The 25,129-nt window shown below is 37.6% G+C and overlaps 1 protein-coding gene across 14 annotated transcripts in view; it reads left to right on the top strand.

Annotated features, from left to right (window-relative positions):
- The window catches only part of Rabgap1l (RAB GTPase activating protein 1 like), a 718,519-nt gene that overhangs the window by 671,861 nt on the left and 21,529 nt on the right, over nt 1–25,129 (top strand). For 11 of the 14 annotated variants that reach the window (XM_063240009.1, XM_063240010.1, XM_063240011.1 and 8 more), the window contains 3 exons: nt 8,303–8,395; nt 19,299–19,409; nt 24,946–25,050. In XM_063240009.1, the coding sequence (XP_063096079.1) occupies nt 8,303–8,395; nt 19,299–19,409; nt 24,946–25,050 (309 nt within the window). Of the gene's footprint in view, nt 1–8,302; nt 8,396–8,566; nt 15,741–19,298; nt 19,410–24,945; nt 25,051–25,129 lie in introns of those variants that run through there. The other 3 variants (XM_063240012.1, XM_063240019.1, XM_005005850.4) reach the window with 2 other exon arrangements.

Here is a 25,129-nt window from a genome sequence, read left to right as displayed (position 1 = left end):
ATTGTTCAAGTGGGCAAGGAAACTTAACTAAACCAGTTGTAATGAAAATCCTTACCGAAGCTGGGTGTGGTGGTTCACGCCTGTAATCCTAGCACTCGGGAGGCTGAGGCAGGAGGATCTTTGCGAGTTCAAGATCAGCCTGGGCTACAAAGTGAGTTCAAAGCCAGCCTGAACTGCATAGAGACCTTGTCTCAAAAGTACCCCCCCCAAAAAAAAGAAAATCATAAAATCATTACCGAAATGTTCCTCCCTCCCAGAGAGATTTCCCCTTGATCGCCCTTGTGCCTTTTATGAACTTCTGTTGTTGTATTTTGGAAAGTGTATGTATGGTATTTGGTACTTTGTCTAGACTGAGCACCTTATTTGTAAAATTTGAGCAACCCTTGCTAAATAGTCTTGTTGGGAAGATTAAATATATATATTTTTCTAAGTTATCATTGTACATGATTTGCAATTTTTTGACACGACACATTTTTCTTTTTCCATCGGTACCGGGGATTGAACTCACAACTGCCTGCTTGCAAGGCAGGTGCTTATGCCACTGAGCTAAATCCCCAGCCCCAATATGACACATTTTAAAATACCATTTACTATTGATCAAACTTGTTGAGGGATATGGACGTCAGAGGATACCAGTACAATGCTATAATCTTACAATCTGGTCAGGCCTCTTCCCTGCTTTACTCACAGGCTCCCTTGATAATTTTCAGTACAAATCCCATACTGAACATCTGCCCTTCAAACCTTCAACCTTCAACATCTACCCTCAGTTTGGAAGAATGTAGAGGCATCTTAATTGTCACAATGTCAGGAGGACATTGATGACGTTGACTGTCCACAGCTAAGATCACTTGATCTCCTAATTGTACAAAGATTATATTTGCTAATCAGGAATCATATTTGTGAGATAAGAAAGGTTTTGTTAAAAATAATCTGGGTGAAATTTAAATATTAATACTGTCAAGATAGTGACATTAAAATACATAATAAAATGATTATTCTGGTAGGCACTACTAGCAAGATAAAGATTATTAAGGCAAGTTTATTTAGAATAATATACCACATAATTAATACATACTCAGTCTACTTGAGTCGTATAAAAGTAAATAATAGGTTAAGTGAGAGAAATAGGCAACGAAAGAAGTTGTATATACACATTGAGCCTTCCTAATTTGAAAATTGTAAATCTGAAATCCTCCACAGTCTAAAATTTTTTGAGCGCTGACACAATGCCAAAAGTGGAAAATTCTACACATGACTTCATATGACATGTATTCAAAACACAGGTGCACTAAAAATATTGTATAAAATCACCTTACAATTATGTGTATAAGCTATATATGAACATAAATGAATTTCATGTTTATGTTTGCTTCCCATTCCCAAGATACCTCATATATATGTGGTATATGTGGTATAATAAAAAAAGTGAATGTTTAATTTTTAAAAATTCGTTACAATTCGTTACACATACCACAGTGATACATGTGCAGCCATAGTAGCACAATTTTTAATAGCTAGATCTTGGAAACAGTCTAAATGCCCATCAACCAAGGAACAGATAAAAAAAGATATGGTATTTTAATACAAGGTGTACTACCTAGCCATAAAGAAGGATAAACTTGAGACTTTCATAGATAAATGGATGCAACTTGAGATCATACTCTTAAGTGAAATAAATCAGACTCACATGTGTAAACATTGTGTTGTCTCTAGTGTGAGAAGCTAAAAGAAATAATATGTATATGTATGCATATGATAGTTAAGATAGTTACACTGCTGATTTCTCTTGAGTTCATTAAAGAGAAAGGTTTGTGCTAGTATTGTTCTGACAGTTAAACGCAGTTAGCTTGTACTCTGGGTAACTGATTTGAAGATAGCAATACATAATGTATTAACCATTGTTACCTTCTAATTATTGTGTTTTGAAATTTTTGTTTTATCTTTTTTCTCTTTAAAATAAAAAAAAATTATTACAGTAAAGGACACATGGTCATCTATCCCCTTTATAGTATTCTCTCTTGCTTTGAACACATTTATCCCATCATTCTTACCACTTTCTGAAGCACTTCTGCAAGTCCTTCTTTTGTGTCTTTGGATGCAATGTCATAGCTGCCTTGCTGTCCTGAATTAAAAATATTTATCCTTCCAGACATTTTTACTGTAGGGAAGAAGCCAGCAGTTACATGGTGTCAGGTGCAGTGAAGATGGTGAATGAGGGCACATCATACACATCACAGTATTTTTAACTGAAAATGCTGCAAATGGTTGATTGGTGATATGTGATTTTTAAAAAAATTTAGTGAGCTGGGTTTGGTGGCACACACCTATAATTCCAGCGCTTGAGTACTTGGGAGGCTTAGGGGGAAAGATTGTGGTGAGTTCAAGGTCAGCCTGGGCGGTATAATGAGTTCAAGGCCAATCCTAACTACACTGTAAGACCCTATCTCAAAAAGAAAAACAAAAGCAGTGAATGTTTGCATTTAATATTTACTACAGTAAAAGACATGTTGCCTTTACTCCTCCTCAGAATATTCAAAATGCTTCCCCTTGATTTAAAGTTATTTTATTGTTTATGTAAACATTTACCTTATCTTTTGATTACATGCTATATATGCAAATATTCCAAAATCTGAAATATTTCTGTTACTAGTTATTTCCTGTAAGGGATATTCAACCTGTACTCTTCTGGTTTTTCCCATATCTCTGGCTGAGGCCCGCATGACCTGCATAAAGATTGGGGCAAGTGAATAATCACCGTGCTTTCTTTCTCCTTTCCTGTGACTGAAGGTTACTAAAATTTCCTCACCATCCCCTTTCCACTTCCCTTTTTCTTAAACTTATTAGGCTTTTCTCTTTAATTCCTGATAATAGTTGAATAGGACTCAGTTCATCAGTAAATGCCAGGTGAGGGTACTGATCATGGACAGTGAAGTTCATAAAGCTACCCCAGTGGTGTAGACTTTTAAATGCTGCCATCAGAGGGCATAGATGGAGTGGGGGAAACAATGCAATTTAGTGTAGTGTTCTTTTTTTTTTTTTTTTTTTTTGTCTTTTTCTTTTTTATCGGTACGAGGGATCGAACTCAAGACCACACACTTGCAAGGAAGGTGCTTATGCCACTGAGCTAAATTCCCAGCCCCTAGTGTAGTGTTCTTCAAAGTGCTGATCATGAAATCATTTTAGAGGGCCTAAACAATCATTTAAGATGTGGAGTACAGTAAAACCATAACAGAAATGCCAGTGGATATTACCAGGTCCTTAGCAAGAATTAGGTGCAACTTAACAAATGCAGGTATCACAGCCAGTTGTGATTAGTAATACAAGGGAGAAAACAGAATGCATGAGTTGGTACATTGGCTGAAGCTTGGTATATAGTTTGGTATCCTGATATTTATGAGGGTTAACAATTGCCGTTTATTTTATACTGACGTTTGTATGTCATACGAAGGGTGAGAGGGTATTTTGCTTTCAGCAAAAATGTTAGTATTTTCAGATAATTCCTTTAAAAATGGCTCACCAATTAAATGTATTTCAAGTCCTTTTTGCCACAAAGAAATAGATGAGACCAGCCAAAAGTGATACCAAAAATTTATTTGAAAAGTTAATGGGTGTAGGGTAAGGGAAAAAGTAGCTCTGTAGAGTTAATTTTGGCCAAAGTAAGGAAAGAATAAAAGCAAAAATAAAAGACACCATGACGGCTCCTCATGGTGGCTTGTCTCATTTTTTGCATTATTCCACATCTCCTGAGAGCCAGCGAGTAAAGTTCCACATAATGGGGTCTGGGAATTATGTGGCACTGCCCTGGGACCTTATAACTGACAGGTCCTGCTTATTTCCCCAGCCAGCTTTGCCACGCCCAGGTCCTACATCATTGGGAGTTTCCACTTTTTGTTTGTAAGCATTTAATAGCTCTAATAAGAGTAGATATTACTTCTAATATGTTTAGTTTCTTACTGTTACCATAACAAATAACTACAATTGAAGTGCCTAAAACAATATGAATTTATTATTCTACAGTTGGGGAGGTTTCTGTGGGTTTCAGTGGGTTAAAATGAAGGTATTTTTAGGACTGCATTCCTTTCTGGAAGTTCTTGGAGACAATTCATTTCTTTGCCTTTTCCAGCTGCTCACATTTCCTAATTTTTGGAATTCTGCTTCCGTCTTCAGGGTTAGCAGTGTGAGATTTCTTTGGCCCTTCTGCAGTAACACATCTTTCTCTGAATGAAGTCTAGAAAGATTGCCTGTTTAAGGACTTTGTTGGTACCACCCAGTAATCTAAAATCATCTTCGCATTGCAAGGTCCTTCACTTTAATCACATCTGCAAAGTCCATTTTGCCATGCAAGGTGGCAATTTACATCCTTTAGGAATTAGAATGCAACATTTTTGAGAAACACTTTTTCTGTATTAACTGCTATTTATTTTCTTATATAATAACAAACATTATTTTCTTATAAAATAAATATGTGTTGAATATAAGTTATTTTCTTATGGAAGGGGTTTGCTGGGGATGAAACCCAGGATCTTCACACTGAGCTACCTTCCTATTCCCTCCCCTCCCTCCCTTTTTCTTTTCTCTTCTTTTCTTTTCTTAGGCCAGGCTTCACTCAGTTGCTAAGTTACCCAGGCTGGGCTCAAATTTTCAAACCTCCAGCTTAGTCTCCAAAAGTGCTATAATTATAGGTGTGTTCTACCTTACCTAGTTTAAAAAACTAAATTCATTTAAAGAAAAATAGTAAAATGCCATCGGATATGGCAAAAATAATGACAGAATTTGAATGAATAAAATTGAAGACTAAATTTTTCATCTGAAAATGTCCAGTACAAGGCAAAATATGCAGTGGCATGGAGGCTCCAGGGGCCAGACCCACCAACTTCTAGATTACTGGGCCACTGCTTTGGCTTCCTCATCCTAAAGAAAGTGTTTACACCACAGGCGGTCTTGGCTGAGCTTGAATTCATTAGTTCCATGTAAATAGTTATTTATGATATGAATTTAAAGATCAGGGCCAGGCACATTGTGAAATATCACTAAAGATTATAAATGATTTAAAAGGTATAAATACTGGTTGTCTCTTAAAATGCTGTCTTCCCAAAATGTAGTTGCCAAATCCAAAATGTCAAGCCTTGGCTGGATATTTAAATGTTCCCTACATACTCATTAAAGTTATTTTGCCTACATTGTTTATCTTTTTTCTATTTATTTGCTTGGTTGTTTTTAATAAATATCGTAGTGAAGTGATGAATGTTTGTTGTTAATTACATTCATAAACAGTTGTGGGATTTTTGAGGATTTATTCTTTTAATTAAAGCTACATGATAATATTGAAGAAGTTTTCTTTACAAGTTCCTTCCTCCAATAAAAACAATTTCAAACTTCAGTATTCCATTCCCTAAAAGAAAATACAGTTTTGTCTGAAAGATAGTGTTTAAGATAATGTTTTCTTTGATCACTTCATAAATAACAAGTTTCATATCAGCTCTCTTCTCTTCCTCGTTCACCCTTTCCCCCATTTCACATTGTGCTAATTTATGGGTAGATGCTCAGTATCACCCCACAACACAAGATGAATAAGCTTGGAAGGTTTCCTAGCAACATATTGTTCTGGCAGTCTGCTCTGTTTCCCTGAACAAGATGAAGCCAGCATCCTTGCATCTCAGCCAGATGGGAAAGGATTAGCTTATTGACGGTGTTTAACCCATTAAAAAAAATCATTTTGAAATAAACCCATTAGCATAAATAACAAGTTACTTTTAAGTGAAAACTTTTTTACATGTGAAAAAAAACCTCAGTATTAGTGAGAATCTAAAAAATGAGATTTTAAAAGAATTCTCCGGAAGAAGCTTACAATATGTAATCCAGCCATCAATGAATGGATCCATTTTTGAACTGTGTAATGGATATTTACACTCAGGACTGATAGTCAGCCTGGTACCCAGTAGTATGGTATTCCAGCTGTAAAACACTAAAGTGTTTCTGATGTGATGGGTAAATTAGCTGTAAGTCTTCTCAGTGCTTTAGATTGGCCCATTTGTAGGGATATACGTGAAATGCTTTGTCACGGTTTAAAACCCTGAGACTTCTTTCCTCTTCTCTTAGCTTCAGTGCCATTTTTGTGTCAGTGATTTGCTACTGATCTGGAGAGTCTATTTTTGGTTTTTTGAATATATGATTAATATATGCATAGAAAAGAAAATGAAAGGAAATTGAGCCCCCACCATCAAAATCAAGGAAACACTGCTGCTGTCTTGTTAACACATGATCTGTGTGCTTTCTGGTTTAGCTAATGGCCTGTGACCACACAGTGGGCGGGTGGGGCCTCCTTTCTGCTGCACTCTAGTGGGTCGCAGTGTGCTGCCGCAGGGCTCTGGAGATGGGACATCAAGGATCAGTGTTCCTAATGGCAGTGTTCCGCAGTGGCTTTGCCGTCAGATACACCCTGGAAAGTGTCCCCCTTTCCGCTCTGACTGGGGAGATAGTTTTCCCCTCAGCCACTTGAGGGGAGTGGCTGCTGAACAGTTCACTCCTACTGGGCTGGGACCCAGACTGAAACTTCCCAGCTGTTGTCAGAAGCAGATAATTGCAGTATTTCATGGGGCTCGTGGATGGCAATACAAAGTAAAAAGACTAAGAAAATGATCCCAGTGTTCTTGTTTTTTTAACAAAGTCTCTGGCTTGATTTCAGAGAATTGAAACTATCCTTAATCTGGAAAACTGTATAATAATCACATTCATGCTGGGAGTTTTTCACTCTCACTTTTCTCCCTAATGCATTTGTTCTTATGTAATATATATGTATATATTACGTATTTTGTATTTATATATTTTCCCTTAATACTTTATTTTTAATTCAATATGAAATGTAACCCGTAGAGGACTTAGAACAGGCAAACTCCTTTGGTACGTATCATAGTAGATACTGAGACTAATTGTCATTCTTATCTTCATTGACTCTTCAAGAAGTCAGGAAAATACCATGTTTATAATTTAAAAACAAATTTATTTTTCCAAATCTCTTTCTTTGAGATTTAAACATTAAGAAAAAAGTTTTGTATTTAAAGGAACTTTATAATTTTGATTGTCTAAAGAAAGGCTGAAAGTCGATTTCATCTGTCATATGGAACAGAATAAGTTTGATAAATTAATTTTGACAGTAATTTTTGTAAAAGTTTTAAGTTTCCATGAGACAGGCATTATTTTAGATACTTTACCTCTGTTATAGCATTTGATCCTCCTGTCAACTATTACGAGGTAGAAATTTGTTTACTTACTGTTTTATAGATGAAAAAAGGAGGCTAGAAATATAGCTCAGCAGCACAGCGCCTGCCTGCCAAGCACAAGGTTCTAAGTTCAATTCCCAGCACACACAAAAAAGACAAATTGATGAAGAAACTGAGGCTGAGCGCTAAAATACCTGTTCGTTGTGGTTCATAAATAAGTAGTGGGCATTCAGACCCTGGTTTATGTAGTGCCAAATTCTATGACTTGCATGCTATATTGTGCTTGTTTATCATTAAAATTTTAAGATCCTATAAGGTTCTAGTCTTTTTAGAAAAGAGTACACCACTGTCTTTTGAGGGTGACATAATTTTAGTAAGAAAATGATGTATTGTTTAGATTATTTTCTGTTACTCCTGTTAGCATACTGAAATGGAATGGAATTTAGTATTTGAGTTTCAGCATCAAATTTTAGAATTGTTTCAGTATATTAACTCCATTTAAAAATATTTATTATTCTATTAGTTTATTTCTATAAAATAATTTTTATTTTCAAGATAAAAGACTATGAATGAATTATACCTAAATATAGTTAAAATAAATGCCACTATTAAATACATACCTAAGACAAGGTCATGGCATCAACCAAATTATTGAACAGAGCTGGCTAAACTATGATTTTTTTTGGTACTGGAAGTCGAACTCAGGACTTTGCACTTGACAGGCAGGCACTTATGCCACTGAGCTATATCGATAGCCAACTATGACTGTTTTTATAAAATAAAGCTTTCTTGGAACACTGCTACACTTACTTGCATATGCATCTTTTGGGACAACTTTTGTACAGTAACAGCAGAGTAAAATGATTGTGACCCCCACAGTGTAGAGTCTTAAGATACATACTATCTAGAACTTTATAGGAAACATTTGCCAGGCCCTACTCTAGCATCTAGATCCCTCACCCCCTTAACTTTGAGTTAGGAATGCTCTTTTAGAATGCTAGAGACACAGTTGGGAATAACATTTAGAAATGTTCCTAATTTACTGTCTTCTCTAACATGCACTTCTTCAAACTTTGCAGGTACCAACCAAAAAGCTGAAGAAGTATGAAAAAGAATATCAGACAATGCGGGAGAGCCAGCTGCAGCAGGAAGACCCAATGGATAGATACAAGGTAGGGGATCCACTTTGCACCTGTCAGCAAAACGCTTTTTACCCTTATAGCAGCATCTGTGCCAAGTCCGTTCCACTCTGATTGGCTTAAATTCTATTTGAACACGCTAACTGTCCGGGTGTGTCTTTATTTCAGACTCCCAAGTAGCCAACCGTATTTCTTTTCTTTCAGTTTGTATATTTGTAGGTAACTCCAAGCTGTTGCCTTATACTGGGACTCTTCATAAGAAGCTGAGAGAAAGAGAGGGAAAAGGAAAGAAAGTGGCTTTCTACTTTCAAAATGGGAGAAAAAATAAAGGAAAATGACAAAGTACTGTGTTAGCTGTGCATGATCACTTCCACAGAGACTTTTAGAAGGTGAACTGTTCCAAGACTGACACAAGGATGTTACAAACTGACCTCTGTCTATAGCAAATATTAAAAAATATAAACTCACTCGGAAAGAAAAATAAAAGGCACAAAGGTATCTCAAGCACAGTAACGGTGTTTGTCGCAGCGTTTATTTCCACAAATTGATGGATAACAGTGACATTGTATATAGCTTGCAGTCTCAATGATTTCAATTTAATATCCTAGTTAATTGTGGTGTTTTTAAAAATTGGGCCATTCATGAAGGTAGACTGCCTCAGTGGTACTGAGCAATACTGGCTCCTGGAGTCAGTGCTGTACTTTTTCCTTGTGAAATATTACTGTCTCTCTTCAACATGCTCTAATTCTTTAGATCTGTACAGTGTGTTTCTCTCCCTCTTCACATCATCACCCTGCCAATGCCAAAATACCCTGCTAAGGAAAGTACTGTCGTGACATTAATGAAATTACTAGGGATGCCCGCCACTTTTGTAACCAGAGTTGTCTTTAACTCTGTGGTTAGAGAGCTGGACATGGACACCACAGGCACACAGTATGTCTTCACTTTGTTGTTGAATTGAGTAGCATGGGTTGTGGATAGAGGAGCATGATAGAAGGTGTGTGAGGGTTTTGTAGTCAGACTGGAGTTCAAATCCTGGCTCTCTAAAGCATATCCAGCTAGGACGTGGAATCCTAGTTGGGGGTTTTAATATCTATGCCTGTTCAGCATCTTGGACTAAATACTGAACCTACATCTCACGTGTAAAATGTGTAATGTGTATGATTTCTTGGTGGACCGTTATGAAGATGACAGACGCTATATGTTAAGTACTTAGCAGGTAGTTGGTGTTCAGTAAATATGGTTATTAATAATTCATGGAGTTTACTACTGAATTATCCAAGAATTATTATAATCATGTAACCCCAAATGGGCCTGCCCTTTCGGTCCCTTGGACTGTCCTCTTTTTTCTCCTAAGTACTGTTCCCTGATCATCTGACATTAGTCAGTATGTTTCCTCTCTTGTTTACAGAACAGGCTTAAGAACTGATAATAAAATCCTCTAAGTAGCTATGGTAGACAACTTCTAGCAGGTCAGGTGCTCGTAATGTCTAACATCATTATTCCCTTAGTAAGTATTCTTTTTTCATTTTAAAATAAGTTCAGCCTTAATGTAGATCCTGTAACAGACTGGTTTAGAAAAGCTTGAAACAAGCAATGGAAAAGTATTATTAAAGATCCAAATGAAACCTTCCTACTGTTGTATCATTCTGATCTTCTTAATGCCACCATAATTATGAATAAAATTTGTGAACAGTGCTTTCAACTGAAAGAAAGAGAAGGAAATGAAAATCAAAGTTGTGTATTCAAAAACTGGAGGAGACTAAACTATTATTGAGTCTTAAATCCTTTTAGTATCAAAGCAGGTATGTATAAATAAATAATGATATATATTCCTTTTTAAGTGACTTATAAGATTATCAACATAGTGTATAATTGAAGGATATACAGTTAAGCTTTCTTGTTTTTGTTTTGAAAGAAAATGCTACTGTTAATTTCAGTATTATAAACTCTTATTTGCCCATATCAGATACTCTCTGTAGCTCTTTTGTAGTACTGTAATAGCTTCTCATACATTATCTAACATTCTTATACCCTTTAATAATGTCTAGATATTTTTCCTGGTGATACATTTTGTAAAGTTACAATCCTGAAGTTGTAATTACATTTTCAAGGTAGATGACAACATAGTTTGACAGTATAGTTGACAACATAGTTTCTTTTCTTTTTTTGTCTTTTTCCTTTTTATCGGTACCGGGAATCGAACTCACAACTGCCTGCTTGCAAGGCAAGTGCTTATGCCGCTGAGCTAAATCCCCAGCCCCAACAACATAGTTTCTAACCATCAGCAGATTTGGTCCTTCACATGATCAATGTGTAGTTTAAGAAACTAATTATCTAAATTAGAGCCATAAAGTATCTTAGAAAATACTTCTAAGGATCTTCTCAATTTGATCTTGTCAAGAATAAGATCTCTATATGGGGAGTGAGCACTTCATAATTCCTAGATTTGGGACTGGGAGCCCAGTTTATGAACAACCACAGTAAGTCTTGGAGGTCAATGTAGTGGTGAGTAACACCCTCCTTATGGGAGTCACACTGCTTAAAGGGCCATGCCCACCTCTCACTTGCCATGTGGCAAGGGAGTTAGGGACACTCTTAGTGATGATAATCATTTTTCTGAAATAACATACAGCATACATACAGGATATTCTAAGGTATATTTCAGTTTGATGCTGTTTCTCTTGGATCTGGTAGGAGACCTTAAAGGGATATTGCAGGCAGATAGATAAGTGACACACACTGTAGTCCCAGTACTTCGTAGTTGAGACAAGAGGATCATGAGCTCACAAGTTCAATACCAGCTTGGGCAACATAAAAAGACCCAGTATCAAAAAGAAAAGAGATGGATGAGAGGACAATTTCAGAAAAGCCAGAGTTGGAATTGAAGACCCAGTAATGTAACGAAGGCTCTCAGCAGTCACTCTTCTCATGCTATTAATCTAAACATGTGCTTTGTGCCTGTTTTTATGACATATGCAAACATACAGTCTAAGGTTCTTTCATTATATTCACATGTATTCAATACCTCAGTCTCAACCACAAAGAAGGGAAAAAATAGTAGTGGTATAAAATTAAACCTTAACATAGTAAGCATGGTGAAAATATTGTGAATTTGGGCAGTGGTGATTATTGCATAACTTTGTAAATATGCTAAAATCACTGAATTGTACATTGAAACCACGATTTTCCAATTTGTCAATGAAATTACTCCCCATCCCTATAAAACAAGCAACACATCCCAAGAAAATGATTCTCAGGCCCTTCATTTTTAGTTCATGAGCCCAAAGTGACATCAGAGATACTGGTGTAGGATCCATACTTGTACGAGTGAGTCCTTCCTACTATAAAAACTCAAGCCAACTAGTGATTATTAATCTTATATGTACCCATATTTGTAGGCAAAAGACCAGCACAAGTGGTGACATTCATTTTTAGTAATGCTCATTAATTTCTAGGTAGAATATATGTTGTACATGGAATACACATACACACACATAAAGATAATTTATGTAGATGAATAGACAACACAGGTGCACCCTGCCTGTACCACCTGCTCTCAGCTTCAGTTTGTATTTAAAACTCAATGAACCACACAATGACCTCTAATAGCCTTTAGTGTTCTCTTTTTGTTTAATTTCATGACAACACTAAAAGACAGAAAGAAAACTTACTGGAAGACAAATACAAAATATTTATTCTAAACTTCTTTTGATATCCTCCTGAACTTATGCCTGACCAAATTTATGTAATATTCTTTATGTACTCTGATAACTCAGTTTGTAAATGTATTGACTGTTTTCAAATGAAGAGAGTAATTTTCATTTTATGCAAGTCCCTAGCAAATACACATTCATGGGTATGTATAGCTGTTTAGAACATTTTTAAAACTAGTAACCAAACACCCAAGCAGATACTAACTCTAGAAATCAAAATAGTATTTTCATTCTTTAGGAAATGAATTGTTTGCATTGTGGGGAAAAGTAGTTTCTGGTGATGTAATCAATTAAAGAACTGCAGCTTTCATCTGCTTTTGGAGAATGACAGGCTTTTCTTGTTTAATTAAAGAACTGCTTTCATAAATGTAATTTAAGCCTTTAAAAACATAGTTAATTAATTAAATTCAGTGAATATCCCAAAGCACCATAAAGGTGACCTATTCAGAATGGGAAATCCTAGAAAGAATAGAATGCTTACACTCTCTTGGGCTCCGTATACAGATATTATGTACATAATTTCTTATTGAAATATATTATCCTAGTTCAATATAATTAAATTTAGAATGTTCAGCTTCCTTCTTGAGGTTAGTTAGACCTAGTGTGTATATCTATATGGATGGATGGATGTAGGTAGGTAAGTATGTGTGTTTGGTATGTATGTGCAATACAGGGGTTGAACCACTGAGCTGAATGTCACCCCTATTTATTTTTTAATTATTCTTTTTAGACAGTCTCACTCTGAGTTCAACCTAGTGTGAAACTCTATATGTGGTCCAGACTCTTTGATCCTTCTACCTCAGCCGCCCAAGTACTGGGATTGCAGTTATGCATCACTTTTCATTTTTTGAGTAAAGGTCTCACTGAGTTGCTCAGATTGGCCTCAAACTTCTGACCTTTCTCCCTTAGCCTCCCAAGTGGTTGGGATTAACAGGCATGTGCCATCATGCCGATCTTAATCTTTTTTGTACTTTTGGTGTTTGGGGGACAGAGTCTCACTATGTAGTTCAAGCTGGCCTTGAACTCACAATATAGCCTAGGCGAGGCTCAGACTCAAGCAGTCCTCTTGCTTCAGCTTCCTGAGTACTGAGTTTACAACCATAAGCCGTCATGCCAAGCCCAATCTTAATTTCTTTTTAATGAAAATGTAAATGGAAGTGTGATACCCAAGGAGATGGAGGCAGGAGGATTGCAGCAAGAACATGGCTAGTCTGGGCTACATAGTGAGTTCAAGGCCAGCCTACATATTGAGGCATTGTCTCAAAAGGAAAAAAATATACATATACATAGGGGCCAGAGATATAGCTCAGTGGCACATCACCTGCCTGGCAAGCACAAGATCCTAGCTTCCATTCCTGGTACCAAAAGAAGTGAAGGGGATGGAGGTAGTTGCGTGCTTACATAGTATATAAGGCTCTGGATTCCATCCCTAATGCTGCATCCAAAGAAAAAAAAGCACTCCAAATAGAAATGATTTGTCTAAATTTACACGAAGTTTTTCTTGCACATACTTATTATTTATGTAGCACAACTGTTGCTGTATATAATTTTTAGAAGCTATTTTATTGTGCATAGTAAAAATAATTAAAATATTTGGAGTAAAAATTAATTGTATTTGTATTATCTGCCATCTTTACATATCTATTAAAATCTATCACATTTTTAAAAAGCTTGACTAATGAGCATGCTTACATTATGCTAAATTTGTTACTCATTAAAAAAGGAAGAGTACTTTTTTTTCCTCACTGCTGGGCCCTGCCTACTGATGGAAGTCAAAATAATCTATATTTGAAAATGCTGTTTACCAATAAAAATAAGCTTACATTTTAGTATGTTTTTCATATCACAGAGACTATTGCTGAGTTTTAGAAATATTTATTTTATGAAATAATGTGCTTTTAATGAATAGTAATGGACATGATTGTTTCAGCCTGTCTGTGATAACTTAATGACAAAGTTGAGAAGGCTTCCACTTTCTTTTTGAGCCTGGTTAACAGTGAATTTGTTATTGTAGGATGGTGAAGAATGCAAGCCTGAGCCCCTTTGAAGCTTCTGAAGCAATGTAGCTAAAAAGGAGCAGGCGGTTTCTGATGCTGCTGGTTCCCTGACTCTGTTACACTTAACGTGTGGGGGAAGTATACATGTTACACTCCAAAAGAGTTTCTAAGTGTGCTTATTGATGGTCTTCAGAATTCTCCAATCCTTTAGTTTTGAGAAAGTTTTGTTTCCTGTTTAAGGAAGTTGGGTGACATTAATATGTTTCTACATCTTCTGTAACCCATTTGCTTTTTGAGAATCTTACCCGTGTTAAAACAGAGATCCACACATTCAGGCCTGTGGGCCAAGTTGGACTCACTGCCAGTTTTTGTAAATAATGTTTTATTAGAAACAGCCACGCCTTTGTGTCTAGTTATTGTCTGTGGCTGCTGTTACTTGACAGTGACAGAACTGAGTAATTTCAACATAGATGTGTGACTTGCAAAGCCCAAAATATTTACTATTTGGCTATTTACATTGAAGGTTTGCTGACCCCTGTACTTGAATATAATGTGAGATTATTTTTTTAAGGGCTAAAAGAAATGCAGTCTGGTTTTGCCGACTGTCAGTTATTACTGACAAAATTATGTTTTTAGTTTGACATTTGAAATTTCCACCAGGAAGATAAAACTGGATCCGGTGAGAAAGAAGGAAGGCATAAAACAGTTTTAAATGTCCATACTTCCTTAAATGTTCATTTACAGATGATATAGACTTTGACATATGAAAGGCATTTATCTTTGTATGCCAAAAAAACTGCTGAAAATTTAAATATGATGGTTGTCAACTCTTAAAGTTTTGGGGGTTTTTTTGGCAAAAATTGAATGTGTTGTTGCTGAGGACACTGTGTTGGGTCTTTTAAAAACACATTTTTCCTGACCCTTAAATATCTTTAAAAGCATGTGCCAAGAATTCATCGTAGCAGCAGACAACACACCCAAAATATTTACCAGAGTTTAGTAACCGCCTCCTTCCGCATCATTTTTTCCTTTTAAGCTTAGTTATTTTCTTTTGATTGCCAGTTCACATTTCTTTGGTTTCTCCTCTCGGAATAAACGACATTTTCTATTCCTTGGAGTTCTTCACCCAGACTTCAGCCGTCAGAAGCCAGTGAAGTGGGAATGGTTTTTCTTTCACATTCCCTAGCTCAACAATTTCATTCTTTTGCCTGAACTATTTTGCAAAGCTTCTGATCCTGTCATACAAGGAAGTTCCTTCCACCCAGCTTTCACAACACAGCATAAACAACTCAAGCTGTTGCTGTCGTTGCTAATAGTTCCAAAGGCAGCATTTCTATAAGTCATGCAAACTGCAAATAGCAGTGTGGAGAGGGAGGAGTTTTTAAGTATGAGTCTTCCTGTGTTGAGACTTGCCCACTGGCTGCCTCAAGTATACTTTCTTGCCTTGAGTAATTGGAGTCACAGAGAGAACTTAGAGTATATGACACTCTAAGAAAAACAGAAGAAAAAAATAGCATTAACAAATGTCTGTTTTTGTTACTGCCATTTCCTAAATGTATTGGTAGGTGTACAATTTCATTGGATATTTCTTTTTTTTTTTTTTTTTTTTCAATTGTCTTTGTACCTATGGTTGAAAACGGTAGTTGGTCTATGACTTTTGAAGAGGTAAGTTTTTAATGTATGTATGTCTGTATCAGCGTCTGTCTCTTTGAAAAATGCAGTATCCTCCTCCCAAAAGTTACTAACCAAACTTCCCCAGTGATCCATCTTCTATGGAAGAGGGGAAAGAAGTAATGAGGAAAGTTATCTTCTGCTTTTAGTTCAAACAGTGCCGACTGTGTGAGACGGAGTATGTTTCAGACTGCGCAGGGTGAGTTCTAAGGGTTATGTAACCAGTGTCTCCTATGAGCTTTTCTGAAAGGCACAGGAAGCAATCTGCCTGTTTTGTTTACAAGCTCTGAGCATTCCATATATCTGCTTTTGCAAACTTACAGCATTAGCTCTCTCTGGGCAGACTGAGGTTATCAGGGCTGACTTTAGGTCTGTCCTATGAGTGGCCTTGCCAACATTTCCAAATGAACCAAACAAGATTACTACTTTCCTAAGCCATCAGATCCAACCTCCTTCTCCATTCCAATAAAAACAAACTTTTCTTGAATCAGTCGTTCTGAAAAGCGTTCTGGCTCCTTAGGAAAGGCTGGAAAAGACAGCTAAGCACTGTCCACTCTGTTGATTGTTGATCTGTACCTGGCAAGTTCTTCACAGGGAGTCTCCATCTCAGTAGCCACGTCTCACAGTAGCACTCAGTGGCACTTGAGGACTTGCAAGTACACGTTGACACCCTCAGGCTCATACTTTGGAGGACGATACTGCATTTTTGGCCCTGAAGCTTGCTTTCCCACTTGTCTGTGAGTGCAGAGCAGAAGTCTGACACTTCCCACTGTGCGGCTTGCTTTGCAGACACCAAACTGAAACTTCTTGCTAAAGCAAAAGCAAGTAGATCCTCCCCCTAGGCTATTCTGCTTTTGAGGGATCTTCAGACACTCAATTTCTCCCCAGTTTTTCCCCAGCTATACTCGTACCTCTTTATGTGTATCCCTCTGAGGAAGGGTTTAAGTTTTAGCAGTCATTGTAATGAGAAGTTACCTGTCAGGATTTCAGCTGAGTTCACTCATAGCTTTCTTCTGTAGTATATAATCCATTAGACATTTGTTTTTAATCAGTAGTGGATTAGCTACCTGGTACGGTTTTTTAAATACTTTAATAAAGTACTTTCCTACAAACATCATGTGCCTTTACCTGGAGGTTATCGTAATGCAATTCTGAACAGGTAACTGTAACCTGAAAAACTGGTACTTGTGACATTTTTTACTTGTGCCAAATTAATGTAAAGTAAATAATAGCTGAAGAAGCAGTTTGTACCTTGTAGTTCTTTGAGTACAGTTTCAAGTAGAAATAGGACATTTCACTCAGGATTAGGTATTGTAGTAGACTTACTTGATCTCTTTAAAGTATTTATCAAGAAATGGGAAAAATTCCCCACCTAAGCATGTGTACTGTGAAATATGTTGTGTTGAAATTGTGCTAGGTGTTGCTATTCCTTCCTGGCAAGGAGGAAATTTAGTGAAGAAATTTCTGAAACCTTTTTCTTTTTTAAATCTAAGTTTTCTGTAAGTATAAAAGTTATTTCCATGAAAAGAAGTAATGACTGTATCAGAAATAAAAACTAGCTCTCTAGCCCTTGCTAGAAAATGGGCTCCTTTCCAAAGATCAGAAGGTTACTCATAGAAGCTCTGACCTGGTTCCCACATTTATTATGCTCCTGTTGGAGGGCACAACCTGTGTAAATTGGGGGAACAGACAGAATTTGATGAATACAAGTTGACTCCGCAGATGTGCATCGTGCCTTCTCAGAGAATCTGGGGAAAGAGGTCTTGCGAGACAGCGCTTTATAGAGGTAACACTGAGTTTGTCCCAAAAGATGACCCACTGTGGTTTTGGGTAGAATGACCTTCTGTCAGGAGTAGACTTAATATTTTTTTGCTCATTTCAGTCTCTTTCTTCTCCTAGTGAAATGGAAATTCTAAATTGCCCATTTTTAAGCAAAAATTTCAAAAAATTCTGTTATATATATTCAGTGTAAATAACTTGGAAAAATTTAAAAAGGATGAGAATAATACTAAAAATAATGTACCACTAACCCTGTTTCTATAGTGTTTATATTATTTAAAAAATAGAATTTCCACATTTTATCTTTTTTTTTCCCTGCAAGATAGTGTATTTTCTGTCATTATTTTTCTAGTATTTTACTATTGTGTAGAATTCTGCCATAAATTTACCTAAATATACTTAAGGGATACAGAATTTTCACATCCAGCCCCCCCCCAAACACCCATACACACACAGACAGAAGATACAGTCAAAGTACAGGTTTGTCCTTTAACCTGTTTGCCGGCCATCCTTGTTTATGAGTCCTCTGGCCCGGGAGAACCTCAGCTTTCCCCTTACTGTCTATTTTTCAGTCTTTCTTTAAAAACAAAAACAGCAAAAAGCAAAAAAAAAAAAAAAAAAAAAAAAAAAAAAACCACATTAGGTTCTCTTCTTTGTATAAGAAACACAGATAAAATTAACTTCACACCCCCTCATATACTATGATGCACGATCTTCCAGAACATGATATTTGTCTTCTGTGTTCTTTTAATAAGTCCTTCCTCTCAGTCTTGTGTAAGGGAGGGTTTTGCCTCCCTTTCAGAAAACAGGAGCATAAGCCTAAAACCAGCGAGGCATCATCTCGAGAAGTCATTCCTGTTGGCGCTCTTGAATCTCTTGCAACTGGCACCAGTAGCAAAGACAGCAGTCTTGATACTTTGGAATGGAAGACACTAAATTGCTATTCTGAAAATAAATGTCAACATACCAAGTTGATAATGGCTAGTTAAGGAAGCATGTTGCTTAGTAAGAATTAGTCACTTGGTACTTTCATCACATAATTTTGTTTCAGATTTTTTTTGAGAGTTCAAGGGTATGGGGAGAAAGAAACACACCAGTAACTTATTTTACCCAGAATCATTTTATCCAAAGTTTAAAGAAAATAAATATTTACAAACTTACTATAGGTACTATGGCTTTTACTAACACAAAAATATGTTTTCAGAAAAGTAAATGTCTTTACTCAACGAATTTTTAAAAATTAGCTGATACTAGGATCATGAACTCACATATCTTGACTCGATTTAGAGTGTTCTTAAATATTCTCCATCAGTGTGAACCCTGATCCTGGAAAAACAGTTGGGTAAAATGTCTAGTGTCATCCCCACTGTGTCTCTCAGTCTCTCTCGCAGTCAGGGTGGCGCTCCTGTGCATGTTTCAAACAAAGAATTGCTTGTGTCTGTGTTCTAGGTCTCCATGAAAACCCCATGGGATTGGGAGTCTGGCTGGAAATTTTGCTCTTGTGGTTCACTTTTATTACTCAGTTCTATCCGGAGGGTTTGAGGGGTAATTGTTCAGTCCTCTGGGCAGAGTACCGCATCCGCACTGCTGGCTAAACTCACTGTTGTTTCCCAGACAGCAATCCTGCCTTCCTGTGCCACTTGCGCCTTCTCCTTTTACACCTACGAAAGTTCACTTTGTTGCTGTTGCTTATTTTTCCCATTAGTTCCTTCCGTGTCTACTGTACGTGCAGATGCTGACACCCACCCGTGGCTGTTGCTTGTTTTTCTGTAGAGGGAGAACAGAAGATTACAGGAGGCCAGCATGAGACTGGAGCAAGAGAACGATGACCTTGCCCATGAGCTCGTAACCAGCAAGATTGCTCTGCGGAACGACTTGGATCAGGTAACGCTGTAGGTCACGAGGTAGAACTGAGTCTGTGACAACTTCTGGAGGGCAGGGACCAAGCTGCTCTCCCCCACATCTCCCATTCCCTCTGCTTGATAGCGAAATAAGTGGGTGACAAGTGGGAGGAGACCAACACAGTCAGTGCTGTAGTGCTGTAGCTCCACCCTAATCTCATACAAATCGGCGAGACTGGGAAGTGAAGCCTTTGAGATTACTTTGGGTCAATTCCAAATAGCTTGCGTGACCTATTTTTTTGTGGCTTTAATTTTCTCTGATGTCTCCTTCTATCAGTACTTTCCTAAACCAAGAACTGCCAGCATAATCACCGAAGAATATTAGTCACCCAGGAGTACGCTAATGCTGCTCTGACATTTGTAGGCACCTTACTTTTTCTTCCAGTGGGGATTCTCATCTATAATGAATGTGAAGTTTTATATGAAGTACAATCATTACGAGCTGGATTGTTGACTTGACAGGCATTTTAGGGGCTAAGAGCCAGGCTGCCTGAATGTGAATCTTGGCACCAACCACTTACTATCTGAGTGACCCGAGGCGTTTCCTTACCTTCACAGATACAGGAAAGTATCTCCCTTATAGAGAGATATAAGAATTAAAGAACTTCAGTAGTATGTATTCAATAAATGTTAGTTATTGCTAGGAAGACCTTCAATTGTTTAGCTTCCTTGCTCTCCTAAAAGTGCTGACAATCTCAGGATTTCCTGTTTTCTTCTGCTGTTATTTTCAGAGATGACTGGCATGGTGGAAGCAGCTTTGTGCAGATTTGAAATTATTATCCTATTTTCTGACTTCTGACAATAGATATTCCTAACAGATGGTGCAGGATCAGAAAAATGGAAACTCACGTTGGCGAGTGTGAAAGAACCATTACCTATCCTGTAATTCTGCCTTGACAGAATTTAAGATACAAACCAAATAGTAACATAGATCTGCATGTGTGCTTAAAATTGAAGAATAGCTAAAAATGGCTTCTGTTACTACTTCTTTTCCTCTTACATACACAGCTCAAAAGTTTTAACCACAGGACTGTGACAGCCAAGACCCAGGAAAGTAAGGCTAACAGAGAGGAGGAAGCTAAAGAAATGAACACTAAATGGAACTGAACCACTACAGCTACCACCTCACCCCCGTGCAGGGACTGAACCCAGGGCCTCATGCATGCTAGGCAAATGCTGTCCCACTGAGCTATACCTCCAGCCTCTCAATGGACTTTGCCGTGATTAAAAAGAAAAAATCTAGGTTGTTTTGGACACAGGATGCAGGACATAGAAAAAACAACCCATTAAAAAAAATTGGTTCCTTAAACCACAGACTTCGTTCACCAGCCCATTTGGAAGTTAAGAAAAGTGGTGTGAGGAAAGCGTGGCCACGAGTGCCAGAATCAAAAAAGGCCGAAGGATCTCCACTCAGACAGGGCCAAACTCCACTAGGAGTCAGACCGCCAGTACCATTGAAAACACAACTCTTACTACACGTGCACTTTCAAAACTGATCTATGCCTGCTTCTGACATTTTGAATCTTTCGTTCACTAATAATTTCCATCAGGTAACTGACTAATGAAAAAAAATTAAACAGTGGGTGTTGGGATGCACTGAAATGAGCTGAAGAGAGGCTGAAAGTTGTCTGGGAAAGTGAGTGTAGGATTGTATGAGTTCGAGGCCTGCCTAAACTATATAGTGAGACTCTGTCTCAAAAAGCCAGAGGGGAAGAGGGAGAGAAACATACTGTTTGTATTGGTATGCATTAAGCCTATATAAGATTTCAGATATAAAAATACTAATTTTTGCCAGGTATTTAATTATGAGATAGTCATCAGACACCAATTTCTAAGTGTTTTCTTACTGTCTCTTCCTAATTTCATGAAACAAGTGTTATTTTAAATCCCTCATTTTAGGAATGAGGAAACCAACATCTCTGTAGTCTTAACTAGAAAAGCTACTCTTAAAAAAATACTTAGTAGAAGATACATATGCAGAGTTGTTTACTTCAGTGTTACTTGTAAGAATAAAAAATCAAAATACCGTAGTACAAAATCATGAGTTTGATCCCCAGTACCCCCCCCCCAAATGTGCCTATCTAGTAGTAAGGGAGAATGATAATACATTGTTCAATATCTTTTTTAAATAAATTTTATTCTTACATATAATATGCATAACTTTTAAAATCAGAAAAAAATATTTTAAAAATCATTTCGCATCTAAGAGAATCCTTGTTGTGTCTAAAATGACTGCTAATAGAAGATACTTCTGAATAAGGGGTTGTTTAGTACCCAGGTATCTCACTGTGGGGGTATAAGATCAGCCCTTAGAGAAACAGTTCCTTTAGCCCTCTGTCCCTCTCCTCTCTCCTGTGCATCTCTGTCTCTGTCTTGCTGTCTCTTTGTCTCTCTCTCTTTCCATCTCTTTCTCCCTTTCTTTTAAAAAAGTATTAAGGCCTAGATCCTGCTTTTTGGACCCAGTTATCTAGATGAAAGAATAAAAGTTGCTGTGTCATGCATAACACATCCTAACTTCTGTTTTGTACTTTCTGCCTTAGCAGGGACTTTTTGCCACCAGTCTTCCCTGAAGTTTAAGGTTCCTGCCCTCTGGAAGGGCATCAGCCCCAGGGGAATCCCAGCTTTGTCCAGGACCTTTTCATTATTAAAATGAGATCTCTTAATCAAAGTAGCAAAGCTCCTGCAAACATTAGGCAAAAATGAAAGCAGGCTATATGTGACACTATATAAAGTAAACCATCGCTGGGAAGATAATTAGGTATCCTTTCTCAACCTTGTCATTGTAGTGCTGGCTTCAGGCCTCCAGGGAACCAAAGATTATTACTGAAACTGCCTTGTTTTTTTTCTAACTCCCTAAATAGGGATGTTTCAGGGATTAGAAAGGAAAAAAGATACATCTCCATTTTAGTGTCTGTGGCTTCCTGCTTTCAGCCCTTGTGTTTCCTTATTCTCAGGGAACAAAAAGAGACACAGAAGACGATGCCACCAAAGACGCTATGTATGTTTCTTTTAACCACTGCAAGCTCTGTGTTAGACTAGAAACTAGTAAGTTTGACATTATTTTGTTTTAAATGGAGCAACCGTCTTGGTGGTTCTTTCTGGAATCATTCCTGAAAGATCTTCGTGCTTGATTTATGTTAAAGTACACTTTGCAGGGCTTGTTTCTCTCAGTTAGTTCTGTTACAGTAGCCTTACATTATAATCAGAACTTTCAGTAAAAAAGACATGATAAGATGTTCATAAGTGATTCAGAAATTGAATCTTACTCGCATGATGAAAGTTTGATAAATTTTGTCCAAATCCAGAATTGGAATAACTGTCTGTTTAACATTATGTTCACAACATTAAGGATAATTTCTGTTTAAATTAAGGATAATGGTTGGTTGTACAAAGACCCAAAAGTCTATTTTCACAAGAAGAACCAAGTTATTTCAGATCAGATTACTATACATTTTGATGAGCTGGACAGTTGCTCCTCCTTTACAATTTAACCTAGAGGAACAACTTGAGAAGCTACCTAGAAAACTGCGCAGCTTTTCCCTTATACTACTGTGACCCACAGAAGTTGCTCCAGATGCTGGATACAACAACAAAATAATAAGGTTGCTTTATTTTGACCTAATCAATGGCATCAGAACAAAGATCAGAAAACTTAAATAAAACAAATAGGGTCTTCAGCTTGTTCTGAAGTCACGTAGCACTGACTATTCAAGTTTCCAAAAGGCTAAAAGTTTGGATGAATCTTCAAGAGACCAAACTTACAAAAGCATTTGCTTTTAAGTGTCACAATGCATGTTATAGAAGATTATTCTCTTCAAAGTAGGAATTGCTGGGAAAGAGTAAGAGAAGATTTAGTTGCAGACTTTTTTTACTGATAGAACTCAGACATCTGGAATGAACCTTGAACCAGTGAGCTGCAGTTGCAGGGAGTTAGAGTAGATGGAATTTTAAGAACATTGACATGATCAGTACAGAAACTCTCAATACACCACTCTATGACAGTCCACCAGAAACGTGGGGGATCTCCCTGCTTTGAGAGTAACCTGGGTCATCTGATTGGCAGCTCTAGAATTCAGTTTTGAGCTTTCATAATCAATGGCAGATAGCCTACAATGTATGAAGACTAATTTGCACCACTTACAAGTTACATGTTGTAGGTCTGTCTCTAATTTTAGCCTGTGTATTTGCTGCTTAGGTTTTCTCTCCTAAAATTTAATGCATCAGAACAAACTTAGAATCTTTTAAGACTTCCAAGGAACTTTTTCACCTGTACTATACAGTAGTTCCAAATGCTCTGAGAACAGAACTGTGGCACTGGGCTCTGGGATCAGAGGAACTGGAAGGCAGTGGGAAGAGAGAGGCTGCTGCCAGCATCTAGCAGACTGTGCCAGCCTGGCACCTGCATATGTGGGAGATACAGTGAAACAAAGCCAAGGACACCTGGACCATTTATGTGACCACTTGGATAATGTTTGACTGCTATCAGCCAAGGATAGTTTCTTTAAATAGCTGTCTCTTCTCTAAGGCAAGGTGTTCAGAGATGTAACAGCAGAGCTGCCTAGACAGCAGTGAGTAGGACAGAGCTCAGCTCTTGCTTCACTGCCACGTGAACATGAAGCTCAAGCTGAAAGGAGAGGACCCTGGAGTATAAAATAGACAGTGTTAGCCATGTGTGATGCCATGCCTGTATTCCCAGCACTGAGGCAGGAGGATCACAAGTTTGAGCCCATTCTGGATGACTTAGCAAAATTAAAACAAGAGAAAAATGGCTGGGAATATAGCTCAGTACTAAAACCCTGGGTTCAAATGCCAGTACTACAAAAAAGAAAAAATAAAAAACATAGTGTTAACCAAGTTAAATATACATACAGGACTTTTGTAGATAATTTTGGTTCACAATTTTTTGTGAACTTTTTTGGTTTTAATTTCTTGTTACTGTACCCACTGATCTGTGTGAGAGGCCATGTGACTGGTCAGTGAGTGTTTGGATTTTTTTTACCTACCTGCCAATTGTGGGTCAGCCTGTCCACTTGTCCCCTCTGGTTCCTCCCCCAAAGTCCCCCAGTTAGAAGCTTCTTTGTAGGACTCTTATCTCCTCCTCAGATCCATCTCTACAAAGTGAACAGTGTCATGACATCTGAAAATGCATAAGAAGTGTTTTAAAAGAGCCTGGACTTTGGTCTGTCAAATCTGAATTCAGATCGTGACTCTGATGCTAGATTATGTGATCCAAACAGTCTATTTGCTCTCTCCAGACCTCACTGTCATTATCTAGAAAATAAACTATTGTGAGGAGTAGGAATAGTATGTGCTAAGTGCTGGGTACATAGTTGGCCTGAGAAAGCATCTGCCCCCTACGTGAGAGAAGAAAGGCCTTCTGTAACTATTAGCACCTCGGTGTAACCAACTGAGCTAACCGCCACTTTCTATAATTACTGAACTCAGTATGGAGGCCGGCTTTGGAGACAGCACACACGTCCTTTACCTTCCTCACGGCTGTGCTGTGCCCTGATTTGCAGGCAGAAGACAAGGCGGATGTGCTCAATAAGGAGCTCCTCTTGACCAAGCAGAGGCTAGTGGAGACCGAGGAGGAGAAGAGGAAGCAGGAAGAGGAGACTACCCAGGTAAAAAGCCCAGGTGCACTTTCTGTCCACTAGAGCTAAGACTGTAAAAAAGAAGTGACATTAAATGTATTCCAGGTCA

The sequence above is a fragment of the Cavia porcellus genome, unplaced genomic scaffold (assembly GCF_034190915.1).
Source record: "Cavia porcellus strain 051 isolate PalLab524CR breed Dunkin Hartley unplaced genomic scaffold, mCavPor4.1 scaffold_29, whole genome shotgun sequence".
NCBI lineage: Eukaryota > Metazoa > Chordata > Mammalia > Rodentia > Caviidae > Cavia > Cavia porcellus.
Note: the sequence above shows the minus strand (reverse complement) of the source record. Positions and strands in the feature narration are given on the sequence as shown.